General features: G+C 41.9%; 1 protein-coding gene across 1 annotated transcript in view; it reads left to right on the top strand.

Moving 5' to 3' along the window:
* The window catches only part of LOC139576017 (zinc finger protein 585A-like), a 37,022-nt gene that overhangs the window by 6,583 nt on the left and 10,415 nt on the right, over positions 1 to 20,024 (top strand). The window contains exons 5-8 of the mRNA XM_071402032.1: positions 1,177 to 1,192; positions 8,944 to 8,980; positions 15,135 to 15,309; positions 15,714 to 17,040. Coding sequence (XP_071258133.1) covers positions 1,177 to 1,192; positions 8,944 to 8,980; positions 15,135 to 15,309; positions 15,714 to 17,040 — 1,555 coding nt within the window. The remainder of the gene's footprint in view (positions 1 to 1,176; positions 1,193 to 8,943; positions 8,981 to 15,134; positions 15,310 to 15,713; positions 17,041 to 20,024) is intronic.

The raw sequence follows: 20,024 nt of genomic DNA, 5'->3' as shown, positions 1-20,024 counted from the left end.
GGCCCTCAAGGAACTTCACTGGACTCACATATCACATATCACAAACCATATATCCTAAGGCTGCATTTATTGTAGCTGGGTATTTTAATTAACAAAGCAAATTTGAGAACAAGGCTACCTAAATTCTATCAGCATATTGATTGTAGCACTCGTGAGGGCAATACACTGGATCACAGCTACTCTACTTCCGCGATGCATACAAGGCCCTCCCCCGCCCTCCGTTCGGTAATTCGGACCACGACTCCATTTTGCTCCTGCCTTCCTGTAGGCAGAAACTCAAACAGGATGTACCTCCTGACAAGGACTATTCAACGCTGGTCTAACCAAGCGTAATCCACGCTTCAAGATTGTTTTGATCGCGTGGACTGGGACATGTTCCAGGTAGCCTCAGAGAATAACATTGATTTATATGCTGATTCGGTGAGTGAGTTTATAAGGAAGTGCATTGGAGATGTTGTACCTACTGTGACTGTTAAAACCTACCCCAACCAGAAACCGTAGATAGATGGCGGCAGGTTCTGAAATTAACACCTGCCAAGCGCCAAATGCGGGTAGATTTTTCATTTGGCCAGTAAATCTCAGAAGTTTATCCGCCACACTGGCGGGTATTGTGAAATTTATGAAATGCTTGTAATTATACTTCAGTATTCCATAGTAACATCTGACAAAAAGATCTAAAGACACTGAAGCAGCAAACTTTGTGGAAATTAATATTGGTGTCATTCTCAAAACGTGTATATATATACTGTATATATATATATGTAAATATACATACACACATGAAAATATATACACATGTAAATATATGGATGAACAGTGACCGAGTGGCATAAGCAAGATGCAATAGATGGTATAAAATACAGTATATACAAATGGTATGAGTAAGGCAAGATATGTAAACATTATTGAAGTGGCATTATTAAAGTGACTAGTGATCCATTTATTAAAGTGGACAATGATTTCAAGTCTGTATGTAGGCAGCAGCCTCTCTGTGCTAGTGATGGCTGTTTAACAGTCTGATGGTCTTGAGAAAGAAACTGTTTTTCAGTCTCGGCCCCTGCTTTGATGCACCTGTACTGACCTCACCTTCTGGATGGTAGCGGGGTGAACAGGCCGTGGCTCGGGTAGTTTTCCTTGATGATCTTTTTGGCCTTCCTGTGACATCGGGTGCTGTAGGTGTCCTGGAGGACAGGTAGTTGGGCCCCCAGGGATGCGTTGTGCAGACTGCACCAACCTCTGGAAAGCCTTGCGGTTGTGGGTAGTGCAGTTGCCGTACTAGGCATGGATGCAGCCTGACAGGATGCTCTCAATTGTGCATCTATAAAGATTTGTGAGGGTTTTAGGTGACAAGCCACATTTTCAGCCTCCTGAGGTTGAAGAGGCACTGTTGCACCTTCACCACACTGTCTGTGTGGGTGGACCATTTCAGTTTGTCCGGGATGTGTACGCAGAGGAACTTAACTTTCCACCTTCTCCGCTTCTGTCCCGTCGATATGGATAGGTGGGTGTTCCCTCTGCTGTTTCCTGAAGAACCAATAGCAAAGAAACGTTATGGAATCGGCCTAATCAAGACCAAATTAAATCTGTGTGACATAATACACTGGATTTATCATTTTATAATGTCAGTGTACTAGCTAGTACACAGTGCATGTTTTAATCATGACCAGAGGGACCGCCTAAGTGGCAAATTATCCTAGGTAGGTTTAAAACAGCATAATTCTGTGGTTCTGGTGAGAACTGGCAAAATGTTTCACAACTCATCCATGTTGAGGGAGCGTGTCCTCCTTGACTCAACACGGAGAATTCAGAGGGGACTTAACCTGTCATCAACCATTGTTGTCCTAAGGTGGGTTTTAATCCGTTTTAAATCTGAGAAGCTTCTCTCGCAAGAAGCACTGCTGACTGGTGTAACAACAGAAATCTTACAAAGTCGAAATAGCTCATGGAAGACCTCTTTATAAGGTTCTAGAAACACAAGTCAAGGAGAGTCTTTGAAAACGCCTCTGCAGCTCAGCTGTGAGACTGTCAAGCACCTGATAAAAGATAGCTCTTAGGAAGCTCTCACCATCACTTTGGTCACTATTTTTCTGTCCTACAGTGCTCATCATCAATGAGTCATGAAATCTTAAAATCTCATCATCAATGAATCATGAAATCTTCGTTTCGGCTGTCTTTTACACACTGTACACTTATTTTGCAGACGCACCCCTCCTAGGGACGACAAGAAGGAGCACCATAAGACACATATGTACCGACATCTGTTGTTTCTCTAAAATCTGTGATGGTGACATAAGGCGCTGCATGATTTACAACTGTCCTGTTAACGGGACACCTATCCTAAGAAGTTATAAAACTTGTTTTTAAACCACTCCACAAATTTATTGTTAAAAAACTATCGTTTTGGCAAGTCGGTTAGGAAATCTACTTTATGCATGACACAAGTACTTTTTTTTTTCAATAATTGTTTACAGACAGATTATTTCACTTATAATTCACTGTATCACAATTTCAGTGGGTCAGAAGTTTACATACACTAAGTTGACTGTGCCTTCAAACAGCTTGGAAAATTCCAGAAAATTATGTCATGGCTTTAGAAGCTTCTGATAGGCTAATTGACATAATTTGAGTCAATTAGAGGTGTACCTGTGGATGTATTTCAAGGGCTACCTTCAAACTCAGTGCCTCATTGCTTGACATCATGGGAAAATCAAAAGAAATCAGCCAAGACCTCAGAAAACAAATTGTAGACCTCCACAAGTCTGGTTCAATCCTTCGGAGCAATTTCCAAACACCTGAAGGTACCACGTTCATCTGTCCAAACAATAGTATGCAAGTATAAACACCATGGGACCACACAGCCGTCATACCGCTCAGGAAGGAGACGCGTTCTCTCTCTTAGAGATGAACATACTTTGGTGCGAAAGTGCAAATCAATTCCAGAACAACAGCAAAGGCCCTTGTGAAGATGCTGGAGGAAACAAAAGTACAAAAGTATCTATATTCACAGTAAAACGAGTCCTATATTGACATAACCTGAATGGCCGCTCAGCAAGGAAGAAGCCACTGCTCCAAAACCGCCATAAAAAAAGCCAGACTACGGTTTGCAACTGCACATGGGGACAAAGATCCTACTTTTTGGAGAAATGTCCTCTGATCTGATGAAACAAAATAGAACTGTTTGGCCATAATGACCATCGTTATGTTTGGAGGAAAAAGGGGGAGGCTTGCAAGCCGAAGAACACCATCCCAACCGTGAAGCATTGGGATGGCAGCATCATGTTGTGGGGGTGCTTTGCTTGCAGGAGGGACTGGTGCACTTCACAAAATAGATGGCTTCATGAGAAAGGGAAATTATGTGGATATATTGAAGCAACATCTCAAGACATCAGTCAGGAAGTTAAATCTTGGTTGCAAATGGGTCTTCCAAATGGACAATGACCTCAAGCATACTTCCAAAGTTGTGGCAAAATGGCTTAAGGACAACAAAGTCAAGGTATTGGCGTGGCCATCACAAAGCCCTGACCTCAACCCTGTAGAACATTTGTGGGCAGAACTGAAAAAGCGTGTGCGAGCAAGGAGGCCTACAAACCTGACTCAGTTACACCAGCTCTGTCAGGAGGAATGGGCCAAAATTCACGCAACTTATTGTGGGAAGCTTGTGGAAGGTTACCCAAAACGTTTTACCCAAGTTAAACAATTTAAAGGCAATGCTACCAAATACTAATTGAGTGTATGTAAACTTCTGACCCACTGGGAATGTGATGAAAGAAATAAAAGCTGAAATAAATCATTCTCTCTACTATTATTCTGACATTTCACATTCTTAGGATCACCACTTTATTTTAACTGACCTAAGACATGGAATCTTTACTAGGATTAAATGTCAGGAATTGTGAAAAACTGAGGTGTATGTAAATTTCCGACTTCAACTGTAAATGTAATATCTTGTTGGTTAATATGATAAAATGTTGAATTGTTATAGTAATAACTTTTTCCACTTAATGTAATAAGTTACTTTATCATGTAAGAACTTTTTAAATTAATAAAGTAATGACTTTGACCGATCATGTAATAACACCTAAACCAATGTTTTATGTGTTACTTCACTAATGTTAATGCACATACCACCCTCCACCAATTGCAAACCGACACACACAAACCTATGCACCTGTACTCACACACAAACACACACTCTAATAATCAAATTGTAAATGCTTGTGTTCCAAGCCCCAACTGTACAGTAATATCTAACAACACCCATCTAAAAGGAAAATAATGGAATTATTGAAATGTACACCTGTACAATCACACACACATACACATTGATTACATTTACATTTAAGTAATTTAGCAGACGCTCTTATCCAGAGCGACTTACAAATTGGTGCATTCACCTTATGATATCCAGTGGAACAACCACTTTACAATAGTGCATCTAACTCTTTTAAGGGGGGGGGGGGGGGGGTTAGAAGGATTACTTATCCTATCCTAGGTATTCCTTAAAGAGGTGGGGTTTCAGGTGTCTCCGGAAGGTGGTGATTGACTCCGCTGACCTGGCGTCGTGAGGGAGTTTGTTCCACCATTGGGGTGCCAGAGCAGCGAACAGTTTTGACTGGGCTGAGCGGGAACTGTACTTCCTCAGAGGTAGGGAGGCGAGCAGGCCAGAGGTGGATGAACGCAGTGCCCTGGTTTGGGTGTAGGGCCTGATCAGAGCCTGAAGGTACGGAGGTGCCGTTCCCCTCACAGCTCCGTAGGCAAGCACCATGGTCTTGTAGCGGATGCGAGCTTCAACTGGAAGCCAGTGGAGAGAGCGGAGGAGCGGGGTGACGTGAGAGAACTTGGGAAGGTTGAACACCAGACGGGCTGCGGCGTTCTGGATGAGTTGTAGGGGTTTAATGGCACAGGCAGGGAGCCCAGCAAACAGCGAGTTGCAGTAATCCAGACGGGAGATGACAAGTGCCTGGATTAGGACCTGCGCCGCTTCCTGTGTGAGGCAGGGTCGTACTCTGCGAATGTTGTAGAGCATGAACCTACAGGAACGGGTCACCGCCTTGATGTTAGTTGAGAACGACAGGGTGTTGTCCAGGATCACGCCAAGGTTCTTAGCACTCTGGGAGGAGGACACAATGGAGTTGTCAACCGTGATGGCGAGATCATGGAACGGGCAGTCCTTCCCCGGGAGGAAGAGCAGCTCCGTCTTGCCGAGGTTCAGCTTGAGGTGGTGATCCGACATCCACACTGATATGTCTGCCAGACATGCAGAGATGCGATTCGCCACCTGGTTATCAGAAGGGGGAAAGGAGAAGATTAATTGTGTGTCGTCTGCATAGCAATGATAGGAGAGACCATGTGAGGATATGACAGAGCTAAGTGACTTGGTGTATAGCGAGAATAGGAGAGGGCCTAGAACAGAGCCCTGGGGGACACCAGTGGTGAGAGCACGTGGTGCGGAGACAGATTCTCGCCACGCCACCTGGTAGGAGCGACCTGTCAGGTAGGACGCAATCCAAGCGTGGGCCGCGCCGGAGATGCCCAACTCGGAGAGGGTGGAGAGGAGGATCTGATGGTTCACAGTATCAAAGGCAGCCGATAGGTCTAGAAGGATGAGAGCAGAGGAGAGAGAGTTAGCTTTAGCAGTGCGGAGCGCCTCCGTGACACAGAGAAGAGCAGTCTCAGTTGAATGACTAGTCTTGAAACCTGACTGATTTGGATCAAGAAGGTCATTCTGAGAGAGATAGCAGGAGAGCTGGCCAAGGACGGCACGTTCAAGAGTTTTGGAGAGAAAAGAAAGAAGGGATACTGGTCTGTAGTTGTTGACATCGGAGGGATCGAGTGTAGGTTTTTTCAGAAGGGGTGCAACTCTCGCTCTCTTGAAGACGGAAGGGACGTAGCCAGCGGTCAAGGATGAGTTGATGAGCGAGGTGAGGTAAGGGAGAAGGTCTCCGGAAATGGTCTGGAGAAGAGAGGAGGGGATAGGGTCAAGCGGGCAGGTTGTTGGGCGGCCGGCCGTCACAAGACGCGAGATTTCATCTGGAGAGAGAGGGGAGAAAGAGGTCAAAGCACAGGGTAGGGCAGTGTGAGCAGAACCAGCGGTGTCGTTTGACTTAGCAAACGAGGATCGGATGTCGTCGACCTTCTTTTCAAAATGGTTGACGAAGTCATCCGCAGAGAGGGAGGAGGGGGGGAGGAGGATTCAGGAGGGAGGAGAAGGTGGCAAAGAGCTTCCTAGGGTTAGAGGCAGATGCTTGGAATTTATTGATAAAATATTTACTGAATTTATCTGTAGACTTTGTAGTCAATGAGCCAGGGGGCTTGTTCAGGCTCACTCGGGGTGACAATGTATATGTCCCTAGAGTGTAAAATGTGTTCTATCGTTGCAGCAATGGTAGCTTTCTGTGTTATCACTATTTCTATCCATCCCTCCATCCCATTCAGTTTTCCCATAGTGGTTTTACCGTATGACAATGTCAGCATACACTAGATCAGGTTATTACTCATGTTTACCCTTTAATCATATATCATTGGAAATATTAGATTCACAGCTGTCCATCAGACACATCTTCAGAATGTTCAGATTAACAGAAAGGTGATCTTTGACCTCTAGGAAACATATCAGAATTACCTGTCATTGCTTTAAAAAGAAAACAATACATTTTTAACTTTGTTTGACATGTGGTTCTGAAACATCGTAAAAATGACCTTTAAAAAAATGCCATTCCCCGGGCGGGGAGAACCACTGACCGGACCCTCACCACCACCCCATAATGGGCTACCACCTCCACCCCGACCACCACTCCTCAGAGAGATCACTACACACCTTAGAGGACTCTGATGTTAACGTCAGAAGATGGTAAGAGTGAAAAATATTTTCAGATAGAAACATAAAATAGACAAACATACTTTGAAAATGTAATGTGTTGTCAGTTGGATGAAACAGGACCAAAATACACATTAGGAAAAGGTGAAGATTATTGCATTGCATTAGCATTTTCGAAATTTGAGAGTAAATATAGCTGACTATACTGATCAAGTCACCTTGTCCGAGAGAGAGTTACACGGTAATCAAAATGTCTCGCCAGGGTAAGCCTATGGGAAAAATGAATGGTGGAAAACAATTGGAACCATTTCCCTGTTTGACCACTAGGTTTTATGGGGATTATGACTCGTCCACTGTGGGGCTCTATAGAGAGAAATAGTAATGGCATCTATTTTCGGCACTAATTTTGCCATGGTTCACTGGGCAAAGCCTATGGGGAAAATGTATGCCGTTTTTATAGGGTGTTTGGATAAATGCCAAAATAAGGTCGGTTGTAAACACAGGTTTAGGATATCTCATAGGTTTTGTTCTACAATCTTTATCAGCTAACGTCACTTCTTGTGAATTTTGAAGAATTTGTAACAAAAATAGCACAGAAGGCTTCATAAAATATAAAGTTCATATTAACTGACTGCTATTATCTCATAGAACAAAACGTATAAGATCTCCTTAGCCTGTGCTGACCTTATTTTTGGTGTTTATTCCAAAACCCACATTTTCCCCCATTCATTTTTCCCATTGGGATGGCTGAACGAGCCAAACGTATCTAATTTCCGAGTTTCAAGACTACAAGCTGGCGAGCTCGTATAGCTCGACATTGAAATGATTGGTTGACGGTAAGTGGGGGCGGTACTTCCTGTATAAACACAAACTCCCTTCCTTGACTACTTCCTTCCAGCAGTGTGTACCATGGAGATTCCTAGATGTGAGAAGTGTGCAGGAGGACCTGAGAGAAAGGAATGTGTAGTATTGATGTAAAAAGTTGTGTGTGTAAACTGTATGGGTAGACATGGTGCTGGAGATCAGATGTGTCCAGTGAGACAAAGACAGGTTGAGATTACCAGGATCAGAGTAGTGGAGAAGGTGTCATATGCTGAGGCAGTGAAGAAAGTAGTAGAGGAAGATGGCTCCAGGGTGAGGGATCCTGAGAGGATCCCTGTAATTAGGCTGAGGTCAATAGAGAGTGATAGGAATAACATGCTTCAGTAAGTTTTGGCCAAGTTCATGGCCATGGTTGTCAACTGTACCGCAGGAATAGAATGTAAATCACAGTGGATAGATGTTGCGGTGGCAGCTGTTGAGAAGTACTTGGGTGTACAATATTTTACTGCAGAGTTACAAGGTGTTTTGAAGGATAATATCCTGTCCTCCCAGGCTTATGGCCTGGTGTTGAATCAGAGGGCCAAAGTAGTGGAATAATGATTTTTTAATGGGTGTAGGGTTAGTTTGTTTTTCACAAAGTGTTATGAATTAATACTACAGAATAATAGTAGGCTGATACACAGCCAACACACTAGGTGGGGACATGCACCTATAGTCATTGTTTGCGGACCGCCATAATACTAAAGATTAAAGATGAAGACCACTTCCTTCTCAACATCTCTGGATCTGGTCTGTAAAGCGGAATAATTATAAATATCAAATTTTATTGGTCACATACTTGTGTTTAGCAGATGTTATTGCGGGTGTAGCGAAATGCACTGACTAATGTGGAGGTTGCATAGCTGTAAATGCTGCATGGTTCGCTGCACGGATAGCTCTGCTGTAATCAGTCTGGTATTTTATAGGCTACACTTCCTGGGCCTCAGACAATTAAAACTATCTGGAATCTCGGAAGAGGACATTGTTCCAAAAGACTCTTGTGGAGGTAGACGATAACAGACATCAGGATTCTTGGTGAATAGGGGGTTGGATGTTTTATTGACTTTAATAGATTAAAATCTTATCCAGGATCTTTCTGAAGTAAGATTAGGCTACATCAGACATATATTTGTCACAACGTAAGTCGAGTGTTGATATTTAAATGTACGTTTGTTCTGGTCTAGCTTTATCTGAACGCTGTGAAAAGGAAGTAACTAGTGTAAACTAGCTACAGATTTACTGTCACGTTTTTTTTATATTTGAAGAAACGCTAAAGAAAGAACGGCTTCAACGATGGATCGGGTAAGTTATGTTGACTTATTAACAGTATTCCTACTGTGGTGTATAACATGTCTAGTTTTAATCTTTGATCTTCCATACTGTGTTGTTATGTGTTAATAACATTTAGACTACGTTACCCAGCAGGCTATGCGGGCGCGGGAGATGGTTAAAGAATGCCTTGCATGGCTAAACATGGAGTTTTCTAGCTGAAGTATATGTTCATTAAAAGTAGTTAAACCTACGCCCCGGTTTGTCATTATATAAGGAACACATATACCATTCGTTCCATTTGAACAGTTGGACAAAATAAACAATGGTGGTAATTAAAATGTGGGATATTTTGTCCTTCAGCAAAGTAGCATACTAGCCTAAAGCACACAGATTGATACAAGGCAATGCGCAACAAGCAGCTAAAGTCAGAACCATGGAGAAATAATGAGGCCAAGCCTACACCTTGCAGTAGCGGTGTGTAGGTAAAAACACCAGGGAAGCCAAGACAGAAAAATAGCCATATTACATGTTGTGATAATTGCGTTGTTATAACGTGTTAGTTCATATGCCTTGACACAGCTGACAGCAGAAGACAGTGGCAGAATACATTCAACCACACCTTTGTTACATCATAAAACTAGAGAGCAACATCTGTCCTGTTAAGTTCACAAAAAAATGTTGCATGTAACAGTTACATGACCTTCAGAACGGTCAAGCAAGTGAATGTTTTCTGAATACTAAACAACTATTGATTTAGCGTTACCGCAAGTCAAAAAGGAAACAGGTGCTGCCTCCACTGTTCAAGCACCATTTCAACTTCAACATCATCTAATTTAGTCTTCTACAGTGACAACTAAAATATACCAAAAACCAGGGGTACAACTTTCACTGGGATGGAGTGTACATGCCCCCCACATTCTGAAATTGCATCTTTGACCCCACTAGTTTTATCATTGGAATGTGATACTAAATGTGACAGCGGTGTGCTTTAGGACCGTGCGGATCAATCAATCAATCAAGTTTATTTTATATAGCCCTTCGTACATCAGCTAATATCTCGAAGTGCTGTACAGAAACCCAGCCTAAAACCCCAAACAGCAAGCAATGCAGGTGTAGAAGCACGGTGGCTAGGAAAAACTCCCTAGAAAGTCCAAAACCGAAGAAGAAACCTAGAGAGGAACCAGGCTATGAGGGGTGGCCAGTCCTCTTCTGGCTGTATGCCTCCAAGAGGTCGAGTAGGCTGTTTGTAGTGTGTATCTGGATAAAGAACGTAAATTATTATGCCCCCCCCCACACACACAAACACACTTCTAAAACCAAAGTTGCGCCCCTGCCAAAACGATTTAGTCCCATCAACCTAAGCTAAATATGATGCGTCTATCCATGGTACTGATTTCTGTGTGTGCGTGAAAGTAGAAGAAAAAAAACATGTTGTGTGTCCCAACTTATGTTCCCTGAACGGTCTAGGACTCTGTCATACAGTACACGCGTTTCGTTGTTTGTTGTCCAAGGCTACCTGGCTAAGATGCTTGCTCGCTAGCCTAGTAACCTCCATTCATGGGCAACGATGCGCCAGGCCAGCTAGTTAATAGCCCCTTTTCAAATTATTACTATTTTTGAAGTAATTGTGAGATGCTCATCTCACTACACACTGGCCAAAAAAAATATTTGGACAATTATTATTTTCTATTTTATTGTTTTAGATTCCCTTATATTGTATTCATGAGTGTTCAGTATTTTCTGTGCCTACTTTGCTAAAATTATTGCGTTGGATTAAAATGGCACGCCCACACCCTAGAAACTGAGGTCAGACAGTTCTGCAACATTGTTGAGCTATTTACACCTGCATAGAAAACATACTGTTCCCGCTCAAGGTTAACCACAGCTTCTCAGCACACTATCTGGGGCAAAATGTTACTTCCAGCACACACACACAGACACCCCCATTATAGGCCAAGCATATTTTCAATCCTCACACTGTAGCTTCCATAAAGTGATGATTGGAATTAAAAAGTTTGAATAACTTTTTGGGTGGAACAGGTTTTATTACATTTGATCATTTATCACTCTCACGTGCACATTTCTGTCCATTAAGACCCAACAATGTGCTACCTTTTTTGTGACAATGCTAACATATTTTCAGCCAAATCTATCTAACCTGGTCAGCAACTTGGATGCTTGGCAACAATACTGCAGCTATTAGCTAACATTAGCTTGCTTGTCCAAAGTCCAGCTAGCCTCTGTAGCTAGCTAACAACAGTCAGCTGAAAGCTGCTAGCTAACCTACAGGCAAAGAAAGGTAGCTAGCTGTAATGGTTTATGGAAGTTTTGTTACACAAACAACAACTTCAGCCATTGTCCTGATCCAGACAACAATAGCTGACATCGACACAGAAGCTGGCTAACGATAGCTAGTTCACATCCAAATGACAGTCCTATATTTTTGCACAAAACATGGCTACATCAGTTCAAAACCAAAATGACACGCTGCTACCTTACAATGCATGCAATGCAATAGACTTTTGCAACACTAGCTAGCTAGCTACTCCATAGACCAAGCTATATTTAGAGCTAGCCATATTTCACTGTCAGACAGGACACAACTCAAACTGTAGCGGAGAAAACAAATACACGTAAACAGCACGTTGTGCACTGCAGTGAGCAAATGCATGCTGGCTAGCATCAGAACAAACTCCTTTTCAAACATCCAGAATAAATTAAAATATGCTCCTTCTCCTGTCTAATTTAAATATTTAATCCAAATCTGTGCAGATCAACAGTGCCAAACTAAGAACTTTGCCAATTGACCGGCTTGATTGTTTTTACAGCTCCGATCTGGATGCTGGACTAGCCCATGTGTTGGATATTTGTCAACAACTCTGCCATGCACTGCCATTCCAGTGGTGCTGCACTAGGGGTGGGGGCTAATGGGGGCAAGAGAATATGTTATGAAATATATATTTTCTCAGTAGCATGCATTGGTAAAACAAAGGTTTAAGGAAATACAGGCAGGGACCACATTACTGCAAGACAAAATCATTTGGTCAATTAATCACGATGGTCTCGTAAGTATTAAAGCAGTGTGTTAACTTAATTTAAACTATTAAACTCAATAAATAAATCATTGTGAAGACCCTGGTCCTTCCCCCACCTGCAGCCAACCAGTCCCAGGGGTCCCCTCAAGGAGGTTTAGTGACAGACAGCTGTAGGGTACTTTGCTTTATAAAATAAGCAACAACAGCTCAGACCAATTCCAGCATTTAATTTAATCATATGTTTTATAGTGTTAAATATGTCATTATAGTGTTGCATGTTTTATGGTGTTACATAATATTTTATAGTGTTAAATAATGGTAGGTCTACATCATGTTTCTTTGTATCTGCAGGAACATGCCCTCACGCAAGCTCCACTTCTGCCTACATAATATGTTAAGGATTTAAAAAAAAATATATATATATACAGTGGGGAGAACAAGTATTTGATACACTGCCGATTTTGCAGGTTTTCCTACTTACAAAGCATGTAGAGGTCTGTAATTTTTATCATAGGTACACTTCAACTATGAGAGACGGAATCTAAAACAAAAATCCAGAAAATCACATTGTATGATTTTTAAGTAATTAATTTGCATTTTATTGCATGACATAAGTATTTGATACATCAGAAAAGCAGAACTTAATATTTGGTACAGAAACCTTTGTTTGCAATTACAGAGATCATACGTTTCCTGTAGTTCTTGACTAGGTTTGCACACACTGCAGCAGGGATTTTGGCCCACTCCTCCCTACAGATCATCTCCAGATCCTTCAGGTTTCGGGGCTGTCGCTGGGCAATACGGACTTTCAGCTCCCTCCAAAGATTTTCTATTGGGTTCAGGTCTGGAGACTGGCTAGGCCACTCCAGGACCTTGAGATGCTTCTTACGGAGCCACTCCTTAGTTGCCCTGGCTGTGTGTTTTGGGTCGTTGTCATGCTGGAAGACCCAGCCATGACCCATCTTCAATGCTCTTACTGAGGGAAGGAGGTTGTTGGCCAAGATCTCGCGATACATGACCCCATCCATCCTCTCCTCAATACAGTGCAGTCGTCCTGTCCCCTTTGCAGAAAAGCATCCCCAAAGAATGATGTTTCCACCTCCATGCTTCACGGTTGGGATGGTGTTCTTGGGGTTGTACTCATCCTTCTTCTTCCTCCAAACACGGTGAGTGGAGTTTAGACCAAAAAGCTCTATTTTTGTCTCATCAGACCACATGACCTTCTCCCATTCCTCCTCTGGATCATCCAGATGGTCATTGGCAAACTTCAGACGGGCCTGGACATGCGCTGGCTTGAGCAGGGGGACCTTGCGTGCGCTGCAGGATTTTAATCCATGACGGCGTAGTGTGTTACTAATGGTTTTCTTTGAGACTGTGGTCCCAGCTCTCTTCAGGTCATTGACCAGGTCCTGCCGTGTAGTTCTGGGCTGATCCCTCACCTTCCTCATGATCATTGATGCCCCACGAGGTGAGATCTTGCATGGAGCCCCAGACCGAGGGTGATTGACCGTCATCTTGAACTTCTTCCATTTTCTAATAATTGCGCCAACAGTTGTTGCCTTCTCACCAAGCTGCTTGCCTATTGTCCTGTAGCCCATCCCAGCCTTGTGCAGGTCTACAATTCTATCCCTGATGTCCTTACACAGCTCTCTGGTCATGGCCATTGTGGAGAGGTTGGAGTCTGTTTGATTGAGTGTGTGGACAGGTGTCTTTTATACTGGTAACGAGTTCAAACAGGTGCAGTTAATACAGGTAATGAGTGGAGAACAGGAGGGCTTCTTAAAGAAAAACTAACAGGTCTGTGAGAGCCGGAATTCTTACTGGTTGGTAGGTGATCAAATACTTACGTCATGCAATAAAATGCAAATGAATTACTTAAAAATCATACAATGTAATTTTCTGGATTTTTGTTTTAGATTCCGTCTCTCACAGTTGAAGTGTACCTATGATAAAAATTACAGACCTCTACATGCTTTGTAAGTAGGAAAACCTGCAAAATCGGCAGTGTATCAAATACTTGTTCTCCCCACTGTAGGTCTGTAGCAGTTTGCGTCTAGAGTGTCACCCCCTTTGAAGAGGGGGATGACCGCGGCAGCTTTCCAATCTTTGGGAATCTCAGACGATACGAGAATCCCTAGTTATCTTTCTGTCCTCCCTAACTGTGCACTTGTTCACTATCCCTTAACTGATTTGAAAGGAAATGGCTGTTATTAAACATATGGTGGATTCTCCCACTAGCCCATGACTCCACCAATCCAATGCCGTTTTTTTTCTCTTTGGTACAATTTTCATAAATATGTTGTAGATTTTCGTAACTGTAAGTACAACGATGTTCCTGTCATTTGTTAACAATACATTTAACTATAATTAATCAAACTGCTAAAAACTGAATTACGAAAGCAAAATTATAAAGTGTCAAGTTTACGTACAGTATTAAAAAAAATATGAAATTTGAAATGATGGTGTAGAAATACTTGGGTGTGAAATTACAGTTTATTCCACTCATTATCTGAATGTTGTTGATTTTTAGATGTGGCTGCTGTTACAGTAACAAGTCACATAGAAAAGTGGATCTTGAACAATGTTGCATGGGGCAGAAATTTCACCAGGCTACACCAATACCTTTTTACTGTAGGTTTCTACTACATGTTACAATACCCCTATATCTGATGGTTACTTCTATGTATGTACTGTATAAGAATACTGAAACTATAAGACTGACATTTTTCTCAACATGCTCCAAGTGGGATAACGAGCAGCAGTAGTTCTAGTGTTTAGGTTTTTCATCGCTGGTTATTTGAACAAACCATGATTTAGCAGGTGATACCATCTTTCACACGTTGGAAGGGGAGGCGACATTCGGCCCGTATCTTGAAAGGGGGGGTGGAGCTTTTCGATTCGGTTCTGCTCTTTGTTCTACCATCAAGTTTTATACGTTTTTACATTTTGTAAAAAATATTCCAATTCCATTTTGAAAAATTTGCCAAAGTGAAATATACAAGACATTTGTGGAAAGTAATGAACGATGACACACTTCAGGAGAAAGGAGGTATTATAAGGATGCAGCCATCAATCAGAGATTTGGACTAAAGTAATAAAACAAATTGGTCTAATGATATTCTATGTACAATACTTCCTGTGGTCACCAGGACAGAGCTAGTCCGTCCCCCTCCAACCTGCCGGAGTCCCCTGGTCACAACTCTCCTGGTAGCGCCTTACTGCTGGATCTGAAGAGGGTGTCTGTGCGGCTGGTCGACTGCAGGAAAACACCAGGGCAGAGTGGAACTGTGAGAGAAGGACACGAGGGAGATTTGATTTCATCAAGTAAGAACAATGGGGGGATGGATGAGACTACAATCTGCTTCTGTAACTTCTGTTAATTGATTGATAAACAATATACACTCAGTGGACAGTAAATTGTCGATTCAGTTTCGTGAACGGAGGATCGTGTTCCTAATAAACTGGCCATAGAGTATTTATTAAAGAGGGAGGCAGGTAGCCTAGTGGTTAATGCCAGTATTCGCAAGGTTGCTGGTTTGAATCTCTGAGCCAATTAGGTAAAACATCTTCCTGTGCTCTTGAGCAAGGTACTTAACCCTGATTGCTCCTGTAAGTCGCTCTGGATAAGAGCGTCTGCTAAATAACAGATTTTTAAAAATAAATTTTTTAAATATTATTTATGGACTTATATTTCCAAAACCTAGTTATTTAATGTTATCGTTTTACAGGGGAAACACCGTACCGTTGTTCTCTCAGTGGGAGGGGCTTATCATCTGGGGAGCCTCAACAACATCATGTTGCTGACGAGACAGAGAAGAGTGTCTCCAGATCAGAACATCTCAAGAAACACCAGCAGGGACGTACAGGGAAGAAACATCACTACTGCTGCTCTGACTGTGGGAAGAGTTTCACAAGCCAGAGTGGCTTCATTATTCACTGTGATCAGTGTGGGAAGAGTTTTGCTGCATCTAACACCTTCAAATCTAATGTAAGAATTCATACAGGGGAGAAGCCTTACCTCTGCCTTGATTGTGGGAAAAGTTTTGTTAGTGCAGGAGCCTTAACCATACACCAGCGTGTACACACTAGAGAGAAGCCTTATAGCTGTGATCAGTGTGGGAAGAGCTTTCCTCAAGCTTCCTCCCTGACTAGACACCAGCTAATACACACTGGAGAGAGACCTCATCTTTGTCTATGTGGGAAGAGCTTTGATGTAGCTTCCACCCTGACTGTACACCAGCGAACACACACTGGAGAGAAGCCTTATAGCTGTGATCAGTGTGGAAAGAGCTTTGCTGTATCAGGAAAACTAACTAGACACCAGCGAATACACACAGGAGAGAAGCCTTATAGCTGTGGTCAGTGTGGGAAGAGCTTTGCTGTATCAGAAAAACTAACTGTACACCAGCGAATACACACAGGGGAGAAGCCTTATAGCTGTGGTCAGTGTGGGAAGAGCTTTTCTCAATCAGTAAACCGGAATTTACACCAGCGAACACACACAGGAGAGAAGCCTTATAGCTGTGGTCAGTGTGGGAAGAGCTTTTCTCAATCAGTATACCGGAATGTACACCAGCGAACACACACAGGAGAGAAACCTTATAGCTGTGATCAGTGTGGAATGAGCTTTTCTGTAGTTTCCTCCCTGATTAGACACCAGGCAACACACACTGGAGAGAAGCCTTATAGCTGTGATCAGTGTGGGAAGAGCTTTGCTCGATCAGAAAATCTAACTACACACCAGCGCATACACACTGGAGAGAAGCCTTATAGCTGTGGTCAGTGTGGGAAGAGCTTTGCTTTATCAGAACACCTAACCATACACCAGCGTGTACACACAGGAGAGAAGCCTTATAGCTGTGGTCAGTGTGGGAAGAGCTTTGCTCTAGCTTCCACCCTGACTGCACACCAGCGAACACACACTGGAGAGAAGCCTTATATCTGTGGTCAGTGTGGGAAGAGCTTTGCTCAAGCTTCCACCCTGACTAGACACCAGCGAACACACACTGTAGAGAAACCTTATAGCTGTGATCAGTGTGGGAAGAGCTTTAATCAGTCAAGGACCCTGAAATCACACAAGCTAACACACGCTGGTGAGAAAGAAGCCTTATATCTGTGATCAGTGTGAGAATTGTTTCAGTCAGTTATGGACCCTTTATTCACACCAGTGAACACACACTGGAGAAGGAACCTTATGTCTGTCTATGTGGGAAGAGCTTTGTTAATTTAGGGGCAATGAGAAACAAACAGAAAGCACAAACTTGCTGTATTTCATCTCCCTCCCTTCTGGCACCGGTTCCAGATCCCTAAATAAAGGATCAGTAGAAAACATCCAGTGAACAGTCATATCCATCTCCCATTCTTAAACAGTTGCCTCAGTCTGATCACCATGGTAACCTCTGGAGCATAATATGCAGCTCTGATCTGGGATCAGGTCTCCCCTGTGTCTATGTAATATCACACATTCATCTAAATGGATAAATGTTATCATCGGAAATGTTATAGGGAACCTGTGTGTGTGTGGGAGGGATGTTGATAATTGTATCTTCTTTCATATACTCATGATACTATTATTATGAAATCTCATTATGTAGAATAATGTTTCAACAATAGGTGTATATTCATGTATTCAATTGATCAATACATTCAATCCATTATCTTCTAAACAAGAAGTTATCACTTAAATTGTGTATTTTATAAATCTGTATTGATTAAAATGATCCTAAATCTAATCCATAATATATTGGATAATTATTTCCATGAGTTCAAGGCAAGAACTATGTATACTGTGTCTTGTAACAACGGTTAATGTAATAACTTTTAGATTTATAATGTAATAAAACCGGTAAATGTAATATCTTGTTGGTTTATCTGATAAAATGTTGAATTGTTGTCGTAATAACCTTTTCCACTTAATGTAATAAGTTATTGGTATCAGGTAACAACTTTTTTAAATGAATAACGTATTAACTTCAACCGATCATGTAATAACACCTAAACCAATGTTTAATGTGTTACTTCACCAATGTTAATGCACATACCACCCTCCACCAATTACAAACCCACACACACAAACCTATGCACTTGTACTCTTACACAAACAAGCACGCAGTTATAGACACATGCATTGATTTAATATTTTTTAAATTAATAATTAATCTGTAGTTCTTATAGTCAATGAGACAGGGGGCTCGGTCGGGCAAGAGGAAGCAGGATTGGGAAACTGCAAATAACAATAAGCTGAACTCCGCCTAGCAGAAACATCTTTGTATTAGCAACTATTCATTATTAGTTTATATTGTATTAAAGTTAAGGGATGTCACCCTGGGCGGGGTGAACCATAGTAGGGGATAAAAAGAGAAAACACCATCTTGAGAACTGAGTGTCTTGTTTGTAAATTGCTGTAAGTGTAAACTCCGGGTTGCAAACCTTATTAAACAAACTAACCTCTAATCAAAGAAGTTTCCTGTGGTCACTTGTATGAACATATACAGAAAGTGTAAGGAATTTCTGCCCTGTTATCACTATTTCTATTCATTACGGAATAGTAGGCTGATAAATAGACAAATCAGTTGGAGTCGTGCATCTATAACAATTGTTTGCAGACCGTCATAATACCAAAGAAGAAGAAGACCCCTTCCTTCACAACAGCTCTGCTCCGTGAAGCGCAGCAAGTATGAATGTCCTGACTTCTGCCAAGGTTGCATCGCCGTAAATGCTGTATGGCCACTGCAGATGTCGGATTGAACATACATCGGACTTTACTGTTTCACCGCAAGGATGGCGCAGCGCTAATCGGTATTTATTTACGAGGACACTTACTGGGCCTCAGCCAATAAAAAATATGTGGACGCTCGAAGAGAACGTTGTCAGAGAAGAGGCAAAGAGAGAGGCCCAACTCGAGGGAAAATCTGTCGCCTTCCAGCAGGTGACGTTTTTTCGCTCCACCAGGCAAGGAGTTTTTGTGTGGAGGTCAATGAAAATGTGTTGAATTTGGTCAATCAAAAAACGAATGGCTTATTTGCTATGTGAGGTTTATTTGATCGAATATACGTTTCTTAGTCTGCACCCCTAAGACCGCTTTAAGCCCTTGGCGGGACGCTTTTGCGTCTTCCATTCAGAGAACCGCTACACGCCCTATAAAGGCATCTAGCCATGAGCTAATTTGAAAGACAATAGCAAAGAATTTCTCTAACCAAGATGTTTTGGTTGTTTCAATAAATACCTAAGATTTGTGATTTCAGATTTTATTTGCAAATATAAAAACAATACAACCACACGTGGACATAATGCATTTACTATCATTCAGGATGATTCTAAAACAGTGAAACATGTAATGTACAGTTTAAATAGATTCATGATATAATACAAAAGTATTTTCTAGCATAATGACTCCCTAAACAGCCTCACCCACTTGAAGAGAAGTCTTCATGACTATGTACAGTAGGTGGCGGCACCTCTTAAACACCACAGAAGAAGCTGAAAATTATCAACAGGAAGTACTTTGTCATGGTCTTCTATCGAGTTTTCAATCCAAATACATTTCACAGGCTTTTGCAGGATGTTTCTAATGTAAGATTAGTCTACATGAGACGTTCATTTGTCACAACTAAAATGGAGTTTTGATATTTATAAAGTTGTGGTCTAGCTTTTCTTTATCTGAACGTTGTGACAAAGAAAGTAACTGTAGCGTACACATTTAGTGTCGTTTTTTTAATTTTTTTTTTTAGAAAGAATACAGTAACGTCAGCTTCCACGATGGATCGGGTAAGTTTGGTTGACTTTTATTAATAGTATACCTATTGTGGTGTATAAAATGTCTAGGTCCAGTTTTCACGTATGATCTTCCACATCCATGAGTTCGATTTGAACAGCAGGACAAAAGAAACCATGGTGGTAATTTCAGCCAAGTAGCCTACTAGCTCATCGCACACAGATTGATGATACAAGACAATGCTCAACCGGCAGGTCAAGTCAGAACCAGGGAGAAATAATTAGGCATCGGCTACACCAGTGATGTATATAAACCCTGGATTGCT

The sequence above is a fragment of the Salvelinus alpinus genome, chromosome 1 (assembly GCF_045679555.1).
Source record: "Salvelinus alpinus chromosome 1, SLU_Salpinus.1, whole genome shotgun sequence".
Lineage (NCBI taxonomy): Eukaryota > Metazoa > Chordata > Actinopteri > Salmoniformes > Salmonidae > Salvelinus > Salvelinus alpinus.
This window is presented reverse-complemented; position numbering and strand designations above follow the sequence as displayed.